The sequence below is a fragment of the Notothenia coriiceps genome, unplaced genomic scaffold (assembly GCF_000735185.1).
Source record: "Notothenia coriiceps isolate Sejong01 unplaced genomic scaffold, NC01 NC01_scaffold00034092, whole genome shotgun sequence".
In the NCBI taxonomy this organism is placed as follows: Eukaryota; Metazoa; Chordata; class Actinopteri; order Perciformes; family Nototheniidae; genus Notothenia; species Notothenia coriiceps.
In genome coordinates this window covers 39,849-61,933 of record NW_011366793.1, presented here as the reverse complement: position 1 = coordinate 61,933, position 22,085 = coordinate 39,849, and the positions used below count along the sequence as shown (strand labels likewise).

Genomic DNA, 22,085 nt, shown 5'->3' with positions numbered 1-22,085 from the left:
ATGTCTGACCCTCAAATATAATGAACTTAGATTGGCGTCGGCTTGCGGTTCTAAAAGCACCGAAGAAATACATACTTCCTTTTATGCAGTGATACAGTGTGCGTGTGTAGATGTTTGGTAAAAAAATAGTTAACTTCCCTGAAGATTACAAATAGCATGTAAAGGAGCACAAAGGCATCAACATTTTGTTCAACACACGCTGGGCCTTCCCTCATTTGAAGTATAATTATCATTTTTTGTATTACACCGTCTATATTTCTCCATTTATCCCCTCATCCCTGCACCACGTTTCTGCGGTCCACCTGGTTGTAGTGAAACATTACATACCATAGTGGACAAAGAGAGGACTCCCATCTGTCTGTAGCTATTGTCTTCACTTTGTTGTTGTGATCACTCACATGACTGTTTATGTGAATATGACACAATTCTGCCACACAGCTGTTTGACTCGCTCAGATGAACACATTGTGAAGTACAACAAGCTGCAGTCAGCTCTGACCAGCACAACACACTGGGAAAGCTCTAAAACGCACACAACTCCAGTTCCAGTCTTTTAAACAGGGACACGGTCACTGGGCTGTATTTATGAGGTGAGTTTCCCTAAATTACAGAGTGCAGTGAGCCCAGCCTTTCACCATGATCACAATGAATGACATCCTGCCCTGTGCAGGCAAACTATGAATGATGATAATGAAGGAGTCGCTCTCTTACTGTTACTGTGTGGTCGCTCTGACAAAGTCTACAGTACACAATTTAAACTGCAGAGCTTTACTTCATGACAGATGAGGAGGAATGTTCTGTCCCCAGCTTCCACAGGGGGGCAGAGTGGAGCTAGATATTATACTGTTACACTGTAGTCCCTAACCTTTTACACTCCTTGAACTTTAGATGACCAGGCCATTTTCATAAAATATCCTATTGCTAAAAGTAGCTTATAAAAGAAGCTAGATGTGGTACCATATCTTACTTAAACATGATAACTGTACTGTTCTCACTAGATGTTCCTGGAATCTAGCAATTCAGTCAGCATAAACATGAACTTCAAATAATTCCAGGAGAACGGGATTCTGAATTGGAGATTACTGAAGCTCCTGAATATTCAGGAGCTTCAGTTATCTCCAATTCCCGTAAGAATCCCGTTCCCAGACGTTCCCGTCTGTGATAGATAAGGCTGCGCTATTATCACTCGCCACTAGGGGCTCCCACAGAGCACAACCGTAACTATCAGTGCTTCATCGTGTCAATGTTTATGAACAATAATACATCTAAAAAGCATATTTAATGGCACATTTTGTTGTCTGGTGAATAATTAAATCAGCTTATTCACACAGTGAAACAATCCAATAAAACTTTAAAGATTACCATTTGGACAACTCTCCTCTTCTTGTATAATGGAAAAATGTACATTAAATGATTATTCAAATAATAATTAAAGTTGATTTTATGGCCATAGACCGAGGGTATATTTGAAGAACAGTATTTCAAAGTATTTCAAAGATGGTCAGTAACTTAAAATTAGTTAAATCCTTTTTATGATGTACATTTCTTTTTAAAACAGACTAAATGTTAAATAAATATAGCATAAGAAACATATTACTTTGATTTAGACAATATGTGATATAGATTTTAATCTTGCATGTAAGAAGATCTGATTATGAAAAGTACTTATCTTCCACTAATAACTTCTGCCTCTGTTGTGACTATCAAGATTGAGAACAAGCTTCATCTAAATACCTGAAACCCTTCATCCTCAGTGGAAACATACCTCTTTTATCTGCAGAGATGAGACACTCCCTTCTTCTTTGTCTGATTCTTTTTTTAAATGCAGGACACACCAGTGTTTGTGACAAGTCTGTGTGATTGTGCATGTATGTGATTGACCAGTCAAACGCTAAGGGGCGGAGAACAAGGTGTCATGTGAGAGTCCGATCGTGCAATGGCAAGTTTTAGTGACTGTAAAAATCCCACTTGGTTAATAAAACAGCAGTTACATTTTCCTCATCTGCGTCAGGGTTATAAACTACAATTATGTAAAACTGCTTCATAAAAATATCTTGTTTTTTCACACACATTTTTCTTAAAATGAATTAAAAACAAAAGTACTTATTTCCGCTTCCATATATCCCATTTATTTTGTGTGTTAAAGATACTATGGATTATAAATTAGTGTTTAATCTGAGGCTTTGTCTTTGAACAATTGTAAAGAATATAAAAACACTGCCTGTCCCTTCAGTTACTTATAGCTATAGTAAGGCTTAAAGAAAACGTGCTCCCACTTGCCTGTGAGAGTCCAATCCAAGTTGCCTCAGGAATATTCACATTTTCTAACTGTGAGCGAAGTGATCTTTTCCCTACAATATTAACATGCACTGTTGCACAGATTAGCCATTCTGTGTACCCTGCAGTTTTTACAAGAACTGAACTTCAAGAGGGATTCAATTACTGTTATCCTATAACATCATTAACACAAAACAGGCCATGAATTCACTCCAATCTGCTGATTTTGCCCTACATGAGGCAGAAATGACATAAAGAGAAGCCTTCCCCTGAAAGAAACAGTGTCTCAGTGTTCCTCTGAACTGGTCAAGCCAGATCTCTGGAAAGCCTTAAGTAACACCCTCACAGAAGAACAAATTCCCACTTATCTCGTGACTCACCACATCTTTTTATGGGGCTGAGACTTTCTACCCAATTGAACCGGGCACAGAAGACACAAGTTGATCCCTCCCAGTTTGATTACACAACTGCGGTGACAGCGTCTGAGTGTTTACTTTCTGATGGTAAAGTTGAGGGAGGATATTTGAGGAGGGAGGACCCACCTGTCAGTAGAGAAGAAGAACGCTGACGGCATTGAAGCGCTGCTACTCAGGAGTGCAGGATAGTGTGCACACTAGCTAAGGGAATACACCAGTTTGCCTATCCATCGACCAAAAGAATTACAATGGGTGGCACTATCAGCCAGAAGAAGGGCAGCAGGCGAGCCAGCTCAAGGAGTCACACCAGCAGTGTCATGTGAGTCAAATTCCTCACCTGTTGGATGATGACTTCTTAACAGAAAAAAAACTTTTGTCACTTCCATTCATTGACTTGAGATGTGTGTTGCTTTCAGCTGAACATATTTGTGAATATGTATGCAGTTTTAGTAACGAAGTAGTAGTGAAACGTATACTATTTACTAAACTACAATACTGAGGATTTAACTAAACTTGCATTATTTTTCCATTTAATTTTAGAGCGGCCTCTGTTCAAGCTCGCAACTTGCACACACATGCAAATATTCACACACACACCCATGAGCTCCCAGATAAGACTGTATACAGACACTGTTAAAATTGTTTGCTTACTGGCCCTAAAAAAAGTATGTCCATGTGCTTTCATGCAAAATGCCAAGTAAAATATCATTAACAGAAACAGTGGTTGAGCATGTTCTTATTTTATGTACAACACACCAGTAGTTGAGACTGGTTTAACATGATTAGTGTTTTAGGATCGTCTCCAACAGATCCGCGTTTGTGTCATCATAGCATAATCTCATTGTGAGAAATATAGCTCCAACGTGTCAATATTAGCTCGAGGCGATTCATGTTGCCTTTATTCTGGGAGGCAGCGCTACAGGCACACTGGACCTTGAAACACGCTCACTGTGTTCCTCAGTGTTTGGACTGTAACATTCCACACAATTCACCTCTACAGAAGGAGGAACCAACACATTATACAAACAGATTGTGACTTCACAAATCCTGTTGACACAGCATTGGAAAACCGGTTGACAGGTAGCGTTGACAGAAAAATCAGGGTGACACATTTAGTTCTTCACAACTGAGTAAACCAGCTCAGATTGTTTGCAAGGGTCTTCAGCGACTGTTCCCGACGACTGTAAAATATATTTTATATATTGCTTTCTAATGTAAAGGCAGTATATCACGTTTCCTCGGGCAGTACAGTGATACAAGTCAAACGTCCAGCTGTGTCGAGCTATTCTAAACTTTGGCCGTCTGTTTCAACCCCTGCTTCTGTGTCAGCCGTCTCTTCTCCTTTCACCCAGGCTTTGTTCTTTGGTGTTTGAGGTGACGGCACATCAGGCTGGCACGTATCGGCAAATCTTTCACGCGCTTTCTCCCAGTTCTTCTGGGACTTTGATTTGGTCACAGAGGCGGCGTCTAGAGATAAGGCCACACCAGCCCCCAAACCGGACTGGGACTTCCTGATTTTCAGTTGAATCTGTGCAGAATGGAAGGAAAAAGAACAATAATTAAGTTGACTTAAAATACATTTTCAGTCAACTTGCCAACAAAAGGCATCAGCAGAACTCGACTTACCGGGGTTTTCATGCCAGTCCCCTCTTTACCCAGCCCCTCTCCTTTCTTCCAGCCCATCTTTTCCAGCATTTTCCGTCCTTTATTGACTTCACTGATCTCCCTAAAAGAAACGAGTAATACTTGATTAGCACATCATCTTATATTATCTTTTGTTACCAATATAGTCAAGGGCAATGTACTTACTGATGAACAGAAGCAGGTGCATCGTCTCGTTGGAAAACACCCTCACTACCGACAGTCTGTCGCCGAGACTCCGCTCGGTCCTGGTACCTGGGGTTCCTCAGGGCTTTGGCCTCCTCATACTCACTGCTCTGTTTACAGAAAAGCACAGAGGTGATTGGCTGCATGAAGAAACAAGACGTTTAAAGCTTAAACTTAAGGATGCTAGTCCCGATGAAACTCACCTGCAAGCCATATCTGGCCTTCATCTGTTTCAGCTCCTTCTGTCTCAGTGCTTCTTTGTCCTCTTTGGTGGGAGCAGCAGGGGCTTTGGAAATATACAGAGAATCGCTAATTAGTTCAGTGACCTTTTACTGCCAAATTCTAATCAGTTCACCATTGACACATTTTATGAATCCCCTCAATCGTGACCAAGAGAATGTGACCGACCGACAACAGAAAAAACGAAGTGTCTAAAGCCTTGGCTGTCACACTTGCACTTAAAACTAATTTCTCATGAGGTGGCTCACCTGTATTCTCCTCTCTCTTGTACTTGTTGATGTGGGCCATCACCTGGCCAGGCTCGCAGCCATCACAGGTGTCAGTCCCTGGGTGGATGTGAAAGGACAGCACAGTGTCTCCCATCTTCACCTCGTCGCCGTGCATCAGTGCTTGTGGCTCACACTTGGTTTTGGGCTGTAGTATGAAGATCCATTGATAGGGTCATTACTGAGTTTAAGGGCTTTTAAAAAAAAAAAGGCTACAAACTGAGATCAAATGTTGACCTGCAAGATCCGGTTGCCATTGATGACTGTTCCATTCTGGCTGCCCTGGTCCACCAGCATGTAGCCTTGCTGCTCCTGGTCGAAGTACACCTCTGCGTGAAACTGGACCCAAACACAGTTCAGTGAGAAACATCACAAATGCAAATAAATTAGGAAGATCCGTGGACTATTAGAAGAGCAAAAAGTTACCTTGCTGACTCCCAATTCTGGTAATAGGATTGCATGGTCCATGCTTTTCTCTCTGCGACAGGAAAGACAGCAGGTTGTTTTCTTTTTAACTTACCCAGAGATCAATATGAATATTTTCACTAAGTGAGTAAAAACTTTTCACAGGGGGGTTATTTCTTAAAGCCATGTCATTCTCTTTGTTAGCAACCTCCCTGTTTACCTTTGTAAACCCATCGTATAACAACATGCACAAGAGAGAAATAGCACAAACCTGCCAATGGTGGCTGGAGAGGTGGCCGTGATGATGAACAGAGTGCCGACCTGCATCACTGGAGATCTGACCACTGTCACTCTGACACAGGGTGGCCATATCTCTTTGGCTGTAAAAAACAAAAGGGAACATGTCAGCCTCAAAAAGCTAGTGATAGTAACAATGACATCTCAATTACAGCCAGATTAAACTACTTCACCCAAGTACAATGTTTTTTTGGATGCGGGCCTGGCTGTGAATTTAGTTGCTTCGTCCTCTCACCTGCATTAATCTGAGTCTCCATTTCTGCCTCCGAGCTTTCCTTGGAGCTGGAGCTGGAGGAAGAGACCGAGGGAGTGGAGTCCCACTCTTCTCTCTCCGACTCAGTGAGCTCACCCTCTTCTGGTTCGCTGTTATCATCTGAATCATCGCTCCGAGCCGGGCTTTTCTTCTTTTTCTTCTTCTGCTTTTTTGTCTTTGATTTCTTACTTTTCTTCTTTGATCGACCCTTATCCTTATCATCATCGTGGGAACTTTTTTTCTGCTTCTTCCTCTTTGACGAAGATTTGTCGCTATCCGCTCTGTGTTTATGAGAGTCTTTTCTACGCGAGGCCGTGTCCGGACTGCAAGACTTTCGCTTCAGTTTTCGGGATTCTGTGCTCCTCTTGGTCGTTGGCCTTTCGACCCAGTCAATTTCTTCTTCTTCCAACTTCACCTCGTCAAATTTGAGTTCCTGTCATCAGACAGTCAACAGTGAGTTTACTATCTTCAGTGATGTTCACTGACAGGGGGCAGGCTGGCTTTGTAGATCCCATGTTTCATGTCTGACACCGTGTTTGTACATAGTTTCAGTCTTCAAAGACAATTACCTATAGACCTCTAAAATGACACCAGGAAATCTACAATGATCTTAATTCTACTCTGCTCCCAGACTCATAAGCAAAGCTAAAACTTTTAATCATTTGTGGTTTAATGCCGCTGAGCTCTTAAAAACAGACTCTTAAAATTACACAAAAGCCTTTTTGTCATCTTACAAGATGAAAGGAATGCTTTATGAATAAATTACAACTATCCTCCACTTGGGCTATAATTGACTACTTTGCCATCCTAACATTTATTGTGTGAAAAATGTAATCCCTTACTTTAAAGCTTGATATAGACCAACAAATGTTAAAGTGCTGCTTGTGCGAGTAACACTACCTTCATTGAACTCTAGGAGTGCTTTATCAGTATTAATTCACCCCACTGTGATGGCAAAAATATTGAATTAAGAGTCCAGAGGCCTGTAGCTACTACGAAGCTGGTTCAACCTAACCTGGATATGTTTGAGTTAGCCGGTTGGCCTAATCCAAAACATACGCGCTCTCGCTAAACTGTACTACGACACGGGATATTAAGTGGATCGCTCAAACCAGCCGTGCCCTATCTAGTTAGGTGCGCGTTCACATGAGAGGAGTGGTATTTGGAGCATTCGACCAATCACAAACATGGAGAAGCGTACTGACAGCGCAGCGCCATACTTCCTGAATGAAAAGTCAACTATAATTTTAGTCAAATATAAAGAAGTTAAACTTTAAACATCCATGACTTAAACACTTTATCCAGGATAAAAGCCACTTAGTTGCACCTGCAAGGTGAATACAGCTGGTAAAAGAGAAAGTGTTTGAATGCGTACATCAACAGGTTTATGATATCACTGCCCCGTCCGTCTAAGACACGAGTGGGTCTGACTTTAATTACATTTGACTCGAGTGTTTCGTCAACTTAATGTGTTGCTTAAAATAATACTTCTGCATACAGTATGTGACACTGTGAGTGTTGCACGGCCAGATACGGCTCAAGAAGCTGACTCAGATAAGGAAATATGTTACATTATGATGTGATATGCCGCGGACTGTACTGTTACTTTGATCCGGTTACTTATGTTGTGGCAGATATTTAAGTAAGCTTTCTTAACCGTAATGTTATAATAGTCAGATTGCTCTGAAGATGGGAGGTGATATTCTATTAATGTTCACGTTCACACAGTCGGTGATTTTTGCCGGCCGTCTTTCCTGCAACGGCAGTTTTTCTGTATTTCCTTTCTCCTGTAATGTGACTTGATCGCTTTAAACTCCGCACACTGAGCTCTGATTGGTCAGCAGGCAGTGCTTTCACTGAGTTGAGCTCTGAGCCTGCAACCTAACCTGCTCCGGGGCAGGTTAGCTGCTCAGCATAAGTTACCATGGAGATCTAGCCTGCTAAAAAGAGAACCAGCGTCGTAGGACCGGAAACCCCGAGTTTTCCCTAAGCGAAAATCCTGCTTCGTAGTACAGGCCTCAGGTGAAAAAGTATTGATCTAATCTTCTGTATTGCTTTGCGTGCTGGAAGGAAAGGTGTACCTTTGCGGGAAGCAGAATCCCAGTAAGAAGAAATCTTCATTTTAGCCAATGAGCAAGTCACCTCTTGCACCTAGGTCAGAGGACAATCTTTTTAGTCAACTAATCTTACATATTTCAAGAAACACAAGCATTGGAAGACTGAGACCAATAAAGTTATGACTAATTTAAGTTTTTAGAAAGGGGAACTACAAAGTCATCAGCCCGCTGTCAGCCACCAAGTATAAAATGTATCTCTGTAATGCATCAGTCAGAGATCCACGGATGTAACATACCTTATTGTCCTGGTGGGAGCTTTTCTTGGACCCTTTCTTTGACTTTCTGCCCTTCCATTCACCTGTGCTCTTTTCTTTGCAAGGCTCTGCAGCAGTCTGTGCAGCAGGCACCTCAATCTTGGAATGAAATTGGTATCGTCCACTCTCTGTATCATGGTAGTAGTAAATGCCTGTGTTGGCATCATAGTACAGCTGACTGGTCTGAGGACGAGAAATTAGTTTAAAATTCAGATGACTGGTACGAGAAAAATATGCTACTCAACATATTCTGCTATATTAAGCCTTATTGTACTGAAAAGGGTGTTTCTTGACATACCGAGTCGTAGTAGAAGCCTGTGCTGTGGTCATAGTACAACCCAGTAGTCTCATCAAAGACAAACCCGGTCTGCGTCATAGCCTCTTCAGCAGTGGCCCTCAAAATATCAGCTATGGATCCTCCATCACCTTCCTGAATGAGACAATGCCAATAATTAGTCATAACTCCAACTGCACTTATCCATATATATCAACATCTCCTTACTTCAGTATATGGGTTTAGGGAGGATTCAATTAATCGATATGTGAAACTATCAAAAGCATTCTAATATCGATTTCATGACATGATGTTAAAAGAAACATGTGCAGTTACTTTTTATTCAAGTATCTTTATAATAAACAAACCTCTGTTGTGACTTCAACACCGTTGTCAGGCGTGGGGTTATCAACATCAGCTGCTGCTGTTGTTGTTGTTTCATTTGGTGCTGAAACCCCTGCTGCATTGCTGCCATCTGCTGCTTCTACTGCTGAGGCTGCTGCTTCTGCGTTCAGGCCTTCCTGACTGTCTGAAGCCTCTGTGTTCTGAGTGCTGCCCCCATAGTAGTAGTTGTAATAATCTGCAAAGGAATATTGAATCCTTGGTAACTATGTCCTCACTTTTGGACAAAAATATAAATGATAAATTAATGTATGTAATGTAAATACAAAATCAACACACCAGTTTCTGTCCATACATATTCTTCCGTTTGAGTTTCACTGTCAACTCTGTCTTTATCTTTCTTCTTTCGCTGATGAATCTCAGCGCTCAGCTGGTCGACCTGAAACAGATCAATTCAAAATGGCATACACTCTTAAAATGCTCGCTGTTATAACATGATAATGGGAATATGAGTATTTAGACTGATTAAACTCTGTTTTTGCAGAGCCGTTTACCGTCTGTGTTGCCATCATTAATGGTGATTTCTTTAGTATGCACTGACCTGTTTTCTCAGGTCTTCATTGTAGCTCTCTGTGTTCTGCTGGAGTCTTTCCGACTGCTTCAGTTGTTTCTGTAGCTTTGCCAGCTCGGCTCTGCACTCGTGGAGCTCCTGCTTCAACGACTCGACTTTCAGACGGAGTTCCGTCCCTTCAGACTCAGTTTCATTTTCTCCATCTTCGTTCTCCATTATATCAACTGTAGACATTGAGATTCAGCTTTAGAATTTACTTCAGAGCGGAAACTAAAGCTAACTCAGCAAACGTTGACGTTATGCATACTAAAATATACTACATAGGCTACTAACAGTGGTGGAAAGTAACTTAACATTTACTCAAGTACTGTACTTAAGTACACATTTGAGGTACTTTTGCTTTAACTGAGTATTTTGATGTTATACTACTTTATGCTTTCTTTATAGTGTGGTATTGGTACTTGAACTCAGAATAATTGAAATACTTTCTCCTACACTGCCTATTAATTGTTCTACACAGCACCAGCCCTAATTAGGCACACATGTTAACAGACCGCTGACCTTAATTTGGCCCAGTGGTGTAAAGTAACTAAGTACATACTTTTGCTTCATTACAAGATCACAGTACTTCTCCCACCTCTTCCGTTGAGCGTTACTGTGCCAACCGAACGCTGTAGCTAAAGTTAGCTCTGCCATAAAGTGCAACTTTTCTTACCGTTTGCGTCGTTTTCGTGTCTTTGGCAGTGAATTTCCAGTCAGCACGACAAATGAACCCACCTGAAAGTTGAAAATAAACATGTTGTAACTGCTCTGTAAATCCGACACACTCGAGTACATGCTTTGATGATATTTAAACAGTTACAGTTATAAACGTGTTTACTGTCCACCCTTTTCAACCGCCATTTGCTATGGCTCAAATATTACGTCACAACGGAAGTGCTTCTTCTTCGGGCTTGGCGGACTTCTTATCAATCTGACACATCCTCGGGAAATGTAATGCCACCCATGACTGCCACCCATCGACGAAACAATGTTCATAGTTTATCAGCAAACCAGTTTATTTAGTACATTTATTTCGTCTTTTATCCTTTTTATGTTCAAATGACCGTATCGTAATCTACTTGCTCTAAACTATGGTCTTTAAGTCAACGTGTTTTACTATGGAGCCGGGTAAGTACTGTGTCACAAGATAGCATACAAAGCTCAATTTACTCTCACTTCTCACAAACGCACTCTTCTGTATGTATTAATTTAGAGTGCAGTGGACAACAGATAGTCCAGGAAATTATTTTCCGCAGAATAACTTTCACTGGTTTACACGTTTACACACCATTAGGTGAATGCTAATTAGCTTGATTTTAGTACCTACTTATCATGGAAAAACGATATTGACTTGAAAATCTTTTAGATTTTAGAGTCTCTTGTAATGAGTTTGCTAAGATTCTCAGTTAATAGGCAAGAATAATTGTACATTATAAAAGGTGCTAAATTAAAGGGAAGTCAATGGCAAATAAACCTGGATTACCAGCTAGGTTTATGTGATGAGCCCCCCCAAAACAATCCTTGGGGTCAAATAATTAGTGTCAATTTCTTTGAAAGATACGCAAAACTAAAGCTCCAAATCAGCTGATGTCATATTAGGTAAGAGGTTGGTTTGTATTGGTGTTTATATTGTTAATTAGGTATTTTTAAATTGATGATGTTTGTTGCAATCGGAATAGTTCAATGCCTTTTCAGCAATGTTTTTTGTCTTTGCTAGGTGCACTGTGCGGGTGTGCCGATGCAATTTTCCCACTAGATGTTGCTGCAGCACACTGATTCTGTTCAGCTCAGAGTGAAATCGTGTCTTTTCATGGCTTGATAAGGTAGTTGCTCATTTCTGACAGGATGTGGTCAACATAAAGTAAAAGCGAAACATGTTCAGCTAGTACCTTGCAGTCCTTGCTGTTAGTTGATTACTGTTGATGACTGTTTATCACTGTCCATATATAAGAGAGCTGACACTTTAGATTGCCTCTCACTTGTGTAAGGGCAAATCAGGACTACAACCATATGGTTATTGTTGCACACATTATCTCTGTCAGTGGCCTTTGTTCCACTTATCCTTCCTCTTCCTCCTTTGTTACTCAAAACACACAAAACAATTCTTCTAGTCACAATTGATCTGCTTCCTACTCTCTTGTGCCTACACTTATTTTAGGCTCCAGAGAAGGGGCTATGTGTAAGGATGTTGCTTCACTATTGTCTTCTAAAAATGAGACACTGTTTCTATTTATGGCAAGTGTGTTTAATCTATGCTACTGAAGAGTAAATATATCATGTTCTTATGTGCAAATAGTATGTCTGCATTCTTTCAGACACTTGAGCTGTTAAGGGACAGGGCAGCTTTGTCAGGAAAATATTGTTACTAAATGTTAAGCCTGACATGGAGACTAAACAGAAATGTGTCATTAGTCACATTTGGACAGGCGCGGGCAGATTTTGAGTTGTTGTGGCAACAGAGAAGAGGCCAGACTTGTTTTTCCTTCTGCTTTTAGTCACTTTCTGTTTTTTGTTAAAATGGGCTTTTGGGTTCATCCCTCAGTGTTTGAAATCTGAGCTCTTTCGCGTTGTGTTTGGATTTTGGTGGAGCTTCACTCCTAGTCAAGACGTCTGGTGGCTGTGGTGGTCTTTTATCTGGAAACATACACACAGCTGCCTCACGCTACTTACTGATGTGTATTGATGCCATTTTTAGACTACAAAAAACAGACATAAAGCTGTCATCTGTGGGAACAATTGGTTTGTTCTGAGAGGATTGAAAAAGACAGAGGTGCTCACTTCAGGTTTTAAGTGTGTTCCTAAAAATAGTGGCAATTAAAAGTTATGAGTTTATGTTAGATGGAGGGTCATTTGAACCCTTAATGCAACAAGCAACCATTAAGAATAAGACAAGAACCTAAGTAAACAGAGTGTAATATCTTTCCCATTTCTATTTTGAAAAATAACATTCATAGAGCAGAAAATACACCATAATCGCACCTCAAGGTTATTCATTTGCTGTATCTTTGTTTATTACTCAAATAAAACCTGAGTGTTGATCAAGGATTATAAACAAGGATGGCTCCTCATATGTGTTAAGACAGTATTCTTTGTTTTAATAGGCCTTATCGACTGAGGGTCTCCAATGTTGTTCAGTGAACTAAAAAATAGGACTGCTGCTTTTGTTAGCCAACATTTAACAGACAGGAAAGATAAACTATCTCCAGAATAAAGGCAGGCACACATTGATCATTGGACTCCAGTGATAATCTCTTTGTACTACTACCCCATCACTACCACTTTCACATGATCAATGAAGCAGGGATCGATTATGCACCCCAGCCTCAAGCCCCGCCAGAAGCCAGATAGTAAATATGTTGGCAAATGACAAACTCCACCCTTTTGGTCCAATGTGGAAACTCTGAGTCTGACTGAGGCACGTGTGTGTGTGTGTGTCTCTGCTCCTCCATTGGAATTTGGGAGGAGTTTTAGCTGTTGTATTGCCAAACCAAACCTAAGAGAAGTTTCTGGAGAAGGAGTACAGTATTATAAAACAATAAACAGAGGATGCATTAGCTTGTTATATGTAAAGGCTAACAAAACAGTGAGTATACTGTATCATACAGGTGGTCTTGAAAAAGCACACAAGCTGTGGGCATGTTGAAGTTATGTTGTGTGTTTCATTTTGCTTTGGAAATTAACATATCAAAATTAGACAGCACAATACAATTAAATAAAATCATGCCACTACAAATACAAATAATTAACTACCCTTAAATCATAACATAATATAAAGTGTGAAATACACAAATAGGACAGATAATACATATAGTATTACAACTTAAGTGACAAAAATATGTTGTTTTTTTAAAGACAGGTTAGAAGTAAAACATGTTACTGATTCTCGAACAAGAAGTTCTTGTACTAGCATTCCTAACTACAAAAACAAAACAGGCACCATTAGTTTTGAGTTAGGGCTCAGTCAGATCTGAAACCGCACTTTGGCTCCTAGGGTAGCAGCAATTCAGTAATAGGAGCCAGCTATAATTTGTTTTATAACTATAGGGGAGAGATTGTGCTGTGGCTAAACCTTGAAAACAGTGACTTCAATAATCATGACATTAGATATAAATATATGAATACACTTAAAAAGCTTTTCATAATATATGGAAGGAAGCATGATTTAGAAAACAGTTATGACAAGAAACGTCACTAATAAACATAAAAAACAATTAGTTAATATGTATTACATTACATTGCATTTAGCTTACGCTTTTATCCAAAGCAACTTACAATAAGTTCATTCGACCAAGAAGATACAAACTTGAAGAAAACAGAATCATATAAGTACATCAGGTTTCATAGAGCCAAAACATTTCAAGTGCTACTCAACTGGCTTTAGATAAGCCAGTCCTTTGTTAGTATACAAGTGCTTTGTTAATTCTATCGCTCGAAGTGGAGTCGAAATTTATTTTTAATTTAACTGGTTTTGAGACGTCCAGGTCTTGGGTTTCTGATAGAAAAGAGATTAGGTGACATAGGTGGCCTTCAAAAGTTTGGGCAAAATAACTGAGTTTCATTATTGTAACAATATAAACAAATGTTGTGTCCCAGTGAGAGCTAGTCTATAGAGAACAACAGGGGGACAAAGATGGAGCTCTGGGGAACACCACTGGTCAGTGGTGCCATAAAGAGCACAACTCCTGAAAAAGTAGTTTGACAAAAACATTTAATATTATCACATCACCATCATCAGCTGGTATTAATAGATCACTAGAAGCTGTGTTTCGGATTGAGACTATTTCCACAAGCTGTAAATCTTTGTGTGTGTCAAGGGCCTTTTAATCTACATGGAGAGTCCGTTGTTGATAATAAGGAGTGGCTCTTGGGTTTTTGCAGTTAAGAGAACAGTCCTCTTGTGTTATTCTTCTTTTTCTTAAAAGCATTCAACAAGGTTCAAGGTTCTTTATTTTGTCATACGAACATAGCTACAGGGTAGTTATGCCGATGAAAATCTTAGGTCACAGGCTTCTCCAACAGTGCAACACAATAACACAGATAAACAGAAAAATATAGTGCAATGTGTGCTTGTGTCAAAAACAACAAAGGGTTTTTACGATCCCTTAATCATGAGTGCATTGAAGGCCCTGGGTCCCTGTCTGTTCTCTGGTCTGAACCGCAGACAAATTGAATCAGGTAGATCTCCTGGGGCTATAACAAAACTGGTTTCCCCGGTCATGCATGCCTGCCTAGCACTGGATGGGAGAAAACAGTTAACTGTTTAGCAGCCTGGGGGAGCAGGGAAGGCTTAAAGAACTAGCCCCACATTCCTACCCTCTCTATGGGCTATAAAACGTGGAGCCCCAACAGTCCAGCTCCTCCTCCACCTTCTGTGTTTGTTTTTTGACTCCCTCCTTTTGCTTCAGAGTGGTAGAGCGGACTGACAGGATCGTACCATTCTCCAACCACAGGGGAACTCGTGTGGTTGAGTAACCGAAGCTGCATTCATTTTCAGAGCTTCAAGCTTCCTGTCTCCCCCGCTGTGTTTTTTATCGGTGGACCAGCCCGAGATGGAGGTTGGGAGGGGGTGCTTAGCAGAGGAGAGAGGGAGAACAGCATTTTGAAACCCAGCTGATCAGAGCTGTGGTATTCTGCCACCGAGGCAGAGGCAGGGGGAGCGTGACTGGAAAAAGAAAAGAGAAGGCACCTGAAGAATTTATGATTTTAAGACGGAGGTTTTACAAATTGAAGAGGGGGAATATAAATGATTTTTTATTTCATTGGCATCTGCGAACTCATGTGAAGAAAGAACCTCTGTGGGAAGATGTGAGAGCCTTTGGCAGGGTGGAAATCTAAGGAGAAACGCACAGAAAAGGGTTTACGTCAGGCCCTGGAAAACAGTTCAGGGAGTCCTTTGATTCGAGAGAGGGTTGAATAGCCCCCGTGGAAAGAGGAGTGATGTCTTGGCTGTCACCCGTGTCATGGGCCAAATGGACGTGGACGGCAGTGCGAGGGGGAGAGGGAGAGGAGGATGAAGAGGGGCATGAAGCCAGTGAAGAGAGGCAGCAACTTGAAGAGGAGGAGGAGGAGGAGGAGGAGGAGAGATCTCAAAGCTACAGGCAAGTGTTGTGCTTCATACTGTCTGAACTGGAGGAGGGGGCATTGTCACATGTATGTCCATGTGTGTGTGTCCACCTGTTAGGTTGAGGAATCTCTGAAATGATGAAGGTTTGGAAAAAGCTGGGGGGGGAAACCGTTGGCTTATTTGCATCAGCCTTTTTTGTTGTTGTTTAAATGTCAGATGTTATGTTGTCATGCAGCGCTGACACATTTCTGGTGTGGCTTTGGTTCATGCCATCACTGTGTTTGAACTGAACGTTTTTCTCGCTGGCACTACATCCTCGTTTCTGTGGCTGCACAGAAATATAACACACACTCCTTCAATGCAGCCAGGTACAGGTTTGCTTGAATGATGTAATCATTGCTCAGGAACATGACACATGGTAAAAGCATCACCCGACCCTATCCTGTCTCTTATCCTCGGGCCTGCTTTGATAACGTTATCTCTGCCTTTGTTCAAAGTAAATGTTTACCCCACTACTTTTTCTCCCACACTTAGATATTTGATTGACCGGATAATCCATCACCACTCTAGCCTCAAATGCCCAAATGTTTGTTTACTATCAGCAGTTATCTAACCAATAATGAACTCACTGTGATATGGCTTCCTGAAGTGATCCAATCAAAATTGAATGTTGTTGCTTCACAATGTTAACATCACGAGTAAAGTGTGTTGACAGCTGGATTCAGTTGCAATGTTCACATCTTATTTTAAAATGCATACATAAAGAGCATTTGCATGGTGCCGTCTCAAACGTTAGTGCTATAGATTTGACAGGAAATAGTGGTCTGTCCTATTTCCTCTTTATCTTAATCTTCGTCTACATTACTAGCATGAATCAAATAGTGCCGGGTATTGCCGAAGCCCAATACAGCATGAAAGGAGAGAGTTAGGTGTAATATAGACAGATCTGGGACAGTAGAGACTTGTTAGGGTGCATCAAGGTTCAGTACCATCTTTGCTTCTCTGAATTGATAGTTCCCCCTGTAAAAAGTATGAAAATAGAACAACCCTAGAAGGGAACATCTTGTACAATGTAAATGATTTGCATTTGTCCTTACACTTGCACATATTGCACATTTCAATCCAGTGCTAATTAAGTAGAGTCTTTAGAGTAGATAGTGTTTATATTGAGATCACTACTCCTCAGTTATATAATGAATATTTTCTTTCCTACTGCTTTTTCATGTTTTGAATGTTTGTAAAGTTCACGCTCTCTCTCTCTCTCTCTGGGTTCCACAGCTCTGACTCAGAGAGTCATTTTGAAACTCCTGAAGCATCGACTCCTGTCCACTCTCCTTCAACCTTCCCCGAAGAGCTGGAGAACAACAACACTGATGCAGACAAAACAGGTGGGGCAACTGCTGAGCAAAAAACACTGAGAAATAGAGAGAAAGATAAGAAGGAGCAAAGTCATCTAACTGTTGAAGACATGAACACGTTGCAGAAACCCCCCCGGTAGCAGGCTGTTCTCATTAACATTAAACTTGTATTAAACCGTTTGAAAGAAATGTACTTTTGATATACATATTATAAACCCAGTTTCCCTCGTTGAAGTTGCCATGGTAACAGGAGTCTATGTTGAAGTCAGGAGTCCTTTTATGTTGCCCTGAATGTTCAGACATCATTACATTTCATTTGGCTGACACTTTGATAGTCAACAAAAGGAAAACTCCGTCATCTTTATATGATAAAATAAGCATTTAAATAGCACATGCTGGATTAGGTTAACTCCGCTTCTGTGCCTGAACTGTGTGCGAGGCGTATCAGGTTCACCACACCAGAGTAATTGGATACATATGCAGTCTGACTTTGTCCAGAATGTACCTGCCTTCTGCATTTTACCTTTGATTGTACTTTTATCGGCCTGTAAGTAAAGATACCATGACAAGTTATGGCAATATTAGATTTTCAGTCACAGTTTTTATGATGGCCTTCTCTTTATGCATTAAAAACATACAACATCAGCTTAAAGTACTGTATATTAACACTTTCAATCATCTTAACACACTGTAGCCCATCATAAATCGTTATATAATAATGTATAAGGTTAGATATTACATACTTATTGACAATTATTTTGCATGGACCATAGTGCATTATAATTCTTATACTTGTAGTACATCATAATCTTTCTATAATGCCTTAATGCATTGATATTATATACTATATGCAATTTATTTAATGCATCATAAGTTTGTTTGATTATAGACATTGATTATAATGCATAATATTGTTACACCATTTTCTTGTGGATCATATCAATGTGATGAATTGCAATGTTTTTATTAGCGGTAACTAAGGTGAGTAACACCTAAGCAGTGAAACATGTTTGGTATGTCAGAAGGTATGCACTCAGAGGTTTGGGTGTGATGATGGTGAAAGCGCTGTCCATTGAATCACTAAGAGGAGGAGCCTGGAGCAGAGAGTGCACGGCCTCCGCTCTGGAACAGGTTCAACAAAAGCTTTGGTTCACCTCGTGTTGTATTGGTAACTGATAGAGGAGGGACTGAACTAAGATTGTTATCAGGCTGTTACTATCATGCAGCCCGCTTTTTAAGGAGGTTTTGAGGAGACCATAGCCGTTTCTCAATGTCGAGTATACCTCCTGCAGAGCCACTATTTCAAGTATACTACGTCATCGAGTGGCGCTGAATGCTGGGCATTTAACATGCATTTAAACAGTCCTTCGGCGCCACTCGATGACGTAGTATACTTGAAATAGTGGCTCTGCGGCAGGTATACTCCTCATTGAGAAACGGCCCATGTGTTGACGTGAGGCAGCATTGGTAGGAGTAAATCCTTCGTGTAAAACGGCTACAAAAACATTTCAAACGTGCACATTGTTCAGGTCAACCGTTGGGTAGCAAAGAGTGAGTTCACTTTTGTTTTAACCCACAAACATCCCTTCCTGCAGCTGTGAATGAGGAAGTTTGGCAGGCGGGAGTTGAAGTGCCCCTAGAAACTCCTTAAATGTAAACATGCTAATGGCTATGTCTGTGTAAGCCCTTCCACAGTCTCCATCGCTGCTTCAGCATGAGTATATTGCATGGGGACTGTTGTTAAATACTTTTATACTTTTGTCAGGGCCAAAAAGGCACCTAGTGGTAATAAACAAATGGATAATTAAGGGTTGTTTAGTATGTCTCCTAAATAGAAAGAGGCATCTGTGGTGAAATTAATGATAAAATTACATTTGGCAATCCATTTTAATTCTATATATTTTTTTATATTTACTATTTGAGTACTATTTAGAATTGTTGTGATTTAAAAAACATAACAGAAAGTGCTTTAATTAATAATAATTATAAGTGTTTGACTGATGTAAATAACTATTAATCAAAGGTGCAAAGTATTTTTTATTGAACAAATTAAGTATATCATGACAAAATGGTAAACGCCATTAAATTGACTCAAGCAAATTAGACCACATATTGCACTTTCCTGCAGCCAAGTGAGGTTTATCCCTGCTTCCACATGCTCCTCCCTTTATAAAAAAACAAGTGAGAGAACACCAAGGAGTCCTGTACTTTTCTAATGAATATTCATGTGGATTTGGATGATGAAATCTTTGTATGGGCATGTTGGACTGCAGGATTACTAAAGGGCACTCTGCTAATGTGAGAGTTAGGTAGGAACACAGCAGACTGTGCTAGTCTCCTAGCAACATAATATTACATGAATATGGCGAGTATGACAGGCGTAGTGAAATATGTTGATGTGTCAAAGGGTTCCCTGGAGGCTATAATAACTCCACCCCCCTGTTGTCAACACAACTAAAAATAAATCATAGGTCTTTATTTTTATTTCTCTTTTTTGTTAATGCAAAAAAGGTTTCTAGTAGGACATCGCCATGGCAACAGCAGCAAAAGGAACAGTTAGCTGGCTAGGAACCAATCTGATGTCACTAACATCTGAGTTTAGATTTGATTGGAGAGATAATTATAGGCAAGAAATATGAATGCAATTTTGATATTGTGCATTTGAATATATATATTTTTTAATTCTTTTTTTTCTCAAATGTTTTCTTTAGATGTGGATCAGGAGGAGCAGCTAATAGTGACTGCTCCTGTGTTGGATCAGGATTTTTGGCTCAGCCACAACATGGGTCAGGATGAGCCTGTGGCGCCCATGGGTGGCCTTCTGGAGGTAAACTTTGAGACTCTGCCCGCACGGCAACCAGAGAATCTCCCAGAGGCCTTGGGCTCTGCCCCTGCACCATCATTAGTGAATGAAAAGCCTGAAGTGCCTGAATGCACAGCTGTATCCTCTGAGCCATTCCAAGACCCGGCGCCTGTCCTAGTTGCAGCTCCAGATACAGTTCTAGATCCAGCTCTAGCTCTAGATCCAGCTTTAGATACAGCTTTAGATACAGCTCTAGATCCAGCTTTAGATACAGCTTTAGATACAGCTCTAGATCCAGCTCTAGATCCAGCTCTAGATACAGCTTTAGATACAGCTCTAGATCCAGCTCTAGATCCAGCTTTAGATACAGCTCTAGATACAGCTCTAGATACAGCTCTAGATCCAGCTNCAGCACCAGAACCCATTATCACAGAACCAGTTTCTAAACCAGCACCAGAACCCATTATCACAGAACCAGTTTCTAAACCAGCACCAGAACCAGTTTCTAAACAAGCACCAGAACCCATTATCACAGAACCAGTTTCTAAACCAGCACCAGAACCCATTATCACAGAACCAGTTTCTAAGCCAGAACCAGAACCAGTTTCTAAACAAGCACCAGAACCCATTATCACAGAACCAGTTTCTAAACAAGCACCAGAACCCATTATCACAGAACCAGTTTCTAAACCAGCACCAGAACCCATTATCACAGAACCAGTTTCTAAACAAGCACCAGAACCCATTGTCACAGAACCAGTTTCTCTACCAGTGTCAGAACCGGTTTCTGATCTTCTTCCAGAAACTGCTTTGCCAGTTTCAGACTCAACTGCAACTCTTAACGTAGACGATATTCCTATCCCTAAATCAGGAGCCTATAACTTCGATCCCAATCAGTGGGACGACCCCAACTTCAATCCGTTTGGTAGCAACAGCACAGCGAGCACCTCTCCAGTGCTCCCTAAGAGCTCCTACAGTTTTGATCCAGACAATTTTGACGACTCTGTGGACCCTTTTAAATCCTCCAAAAATACTACCAACGAGGACTCGTCCAGCAGTGCCCCTCAGCCGGAGAAGAAAGTGAAAGACGTGGGCAAACCTAAAGTAGTGAAACCGGCGGGAGAGAAGAAAGCCAGGCAGATTCCCAAGAAAGAAAAAGAGAGGGCAGTCGAGTAAGTCTAAAGGAGAACAAAACCTTTTCTATTTTACTCCAAGAGTTTGCCATTTTGAGACTGTAACATTATAAACAACAATAAAAGGTGATACTTTGTCATATGAGGTTTAGATCAACTCCACTAAGTTTTTTCTTAGGCTGGATGTGTTGGCAGCTAATTTTTGCTTTGAACTAACGCTAAGCACTTAACACTGCATACTGCCCATTGATGCAATTCCCAAACAGGATATATATAGGCCTTCAGAAGTGTTTATAGCTGCAATGCTAATTTAAACTTTTCCAGGTCTGTGGGCATCTTGGGTTTTGCTTAATCTTTCAACTATCTAACATGCCGATCAATGCCTTAAGCCACTCGCACTCTCTCCTTTGTCTCTTCCCCCTGATCTGTTCTCCATTCCCTAAATCAATATCCCCTTCATCTTTCATCCTTCCTCCTCTTGTCTGTTACGCAACCCCCCCCCCCGACCTCTGCTTTCGTCCACCTCTATTAGCCCGGGGACCTCTGAGCAAGTCAAGTTTCTCTGTTTTCTGTTGTAAGTACTCTTACTATCTAAGCTCTCTTTACTGCATGCTGGCTTTCCATGTTACTCTCATCTTGGCATGTGCTGAGCTGTTGAAGGAGCATTTAAGAGAAATAATCATTGCTTGCACCTCAACTCACAAGGCCATACATCATCAAGTTAATTTCTCCCGCCTTGTGATCCCTCCAGAAGTTTGGCAGCGCTAGTATAATTATAGTCTATGTATGTAGCTTATTTTTGAGCCATCTATTAATATGCATTAAAATGCTTGCAGCTATATGGTGGTAGAAACAGTTGTTATATTCTTATGAATCTCCACTTTTGTTCTATATGTTCTGAATCTTGAATCACACTGTTTTTGTTTTGTAGGAACTCCTGTAAAGTTCAGAAATATGATGAGAGCCAGTCCTTGGTGCTTGAAGTGTGCGATCAGGTAACGGTAGTTTTTTTTATCTGAAATGTTACACCTTACTGCAGTGACACTGCATTTCCCATTATTCAGCAGCGGTCTAACCTCTCGGCCGAACTTTTTCACACACACACACACACACACACACACACACACACACACACACACACACGTAA

The 22,085-nt window shown here is 40.7% G+C and overlaps 2 protein-coding genes across 9 annotated transcripts in view; one reads left to right on the top strand and one right to left on the bottom strand.

Moving 5' to 3' along the window:
- The window catches only part of LOC104961952 (transforming acidic coiled-coil-containing protein 1-like), a 29,445-nt gene that overhangs the window by 1,965 nt on the left and 5,395 nt on the right, over positions 1-22,085 (top strand). The window contains exons 1-6 of one of the 6 annotated variants that reach the window (XM_010790321.1): positions 15,067-15,678; positions 16,923-17,032; positions 19,714-20,382; positions 20,446-20,977; positions 21,471-21,512; positions 21,870-21,933. In XM_010790321.1, coding sequence (XP_010788623.1) covers positions 15,518-15,678; positions 16,923-17,032; positions 19,714-20,382; positions 20,446-20,977; positions 21,471-21,512; positions 21,870-21,933 — 1,578 coding nt within the window. In that variant the 5' untranslated portion in view covers positions 15,067-15,517. Of the gene's footprint in view, positions 1-15,066; positions 15,679-16,922; positions 17,033-19,713; positions 20,978-21,470; positions 21,513-21,869; positions 21,934-22,085 lie in introns of those variants that run through there. The other 5 variants (XM_010790318.1, XM_010790317.1, XM_010790316.1 and 2 more) reach the window with 5 other exon arrangements.
- aggf1 (angiogenic factor with G patch and FHA domains 1) lies at positions 3,302-10,490 on the bottom strand. 3 transcript variants are annotated; one of them, XM_010790314.1, is made up of 16 exons: positions 10,401-10,490; positions 10,254-10,315; positions 9,569-9,762; positions 9,307-9,406; positions 8,994-9,205; positions 8,650-8,781; positions 8,334-8,534; positions 5,963-6,413; positions 5,702-5,810; positions 5,452-5,503; positions 5,263-5,364; positions 5,008-5,173; positions 4,723-4,805; positions 4,502-4,629; positions 4,319-4,418; positions 3,302-4,220 (listed from the first exon to the last, which is right to left on the bottom strand). In XM_010790314.1, exons 3-16 carry the CDS (start codon positions 9,752-9,754, stop codon positions 3,975-3,977), a joined length of 2,268 nt encoding a protein of 755 aa, XP_010788616.1. In that variant the 5' UTR covers positions 9,755-9,762; positions 10,254-10,315; positions 10,401-10,490; the 3' UTR covers positions 3,302-3,974. The 3 variants fall into 3 exon arrangements, with proteins under 3 accessions (XP_010788616.1, XP_010788615.1, XP_010788617.1); XM_010790313.1 differs by having other exon boundaries at positions 10,254-10,470; XM_010790315.1 differs by lacking the exon at positions 5,963-6,413 and adding an exon at positions 8,062-8,131 and having other exon boundaries at positions 3,304-4,220; positions 10,254-10,469.

Excerpts from the sequence above, each read along its gene's own strand:
- aggf1 (XM_010790314.1), bottom strand. The coding sequence starts at position 9,754 with ATGGAGAACGAAGATGGAGAAAATGAAACTGAGTCTGAAGGGACGGAA. Across the intron at positions 6,414-8,333 it reads GCTCCCACCAGGACAATAAG|GAACTCAAATTTGACGAGGT; the intron begins GTATGTTACATC and ends GTCTGATGACAG. Across the intron at positions 4,419-4,501 it reads GCACCTGCTTCTGTTCATCA|GGAGATCAGTGAAGTCAATA; the intron begins GTAAGTACATTG and ends CGTTTCTTTTAG.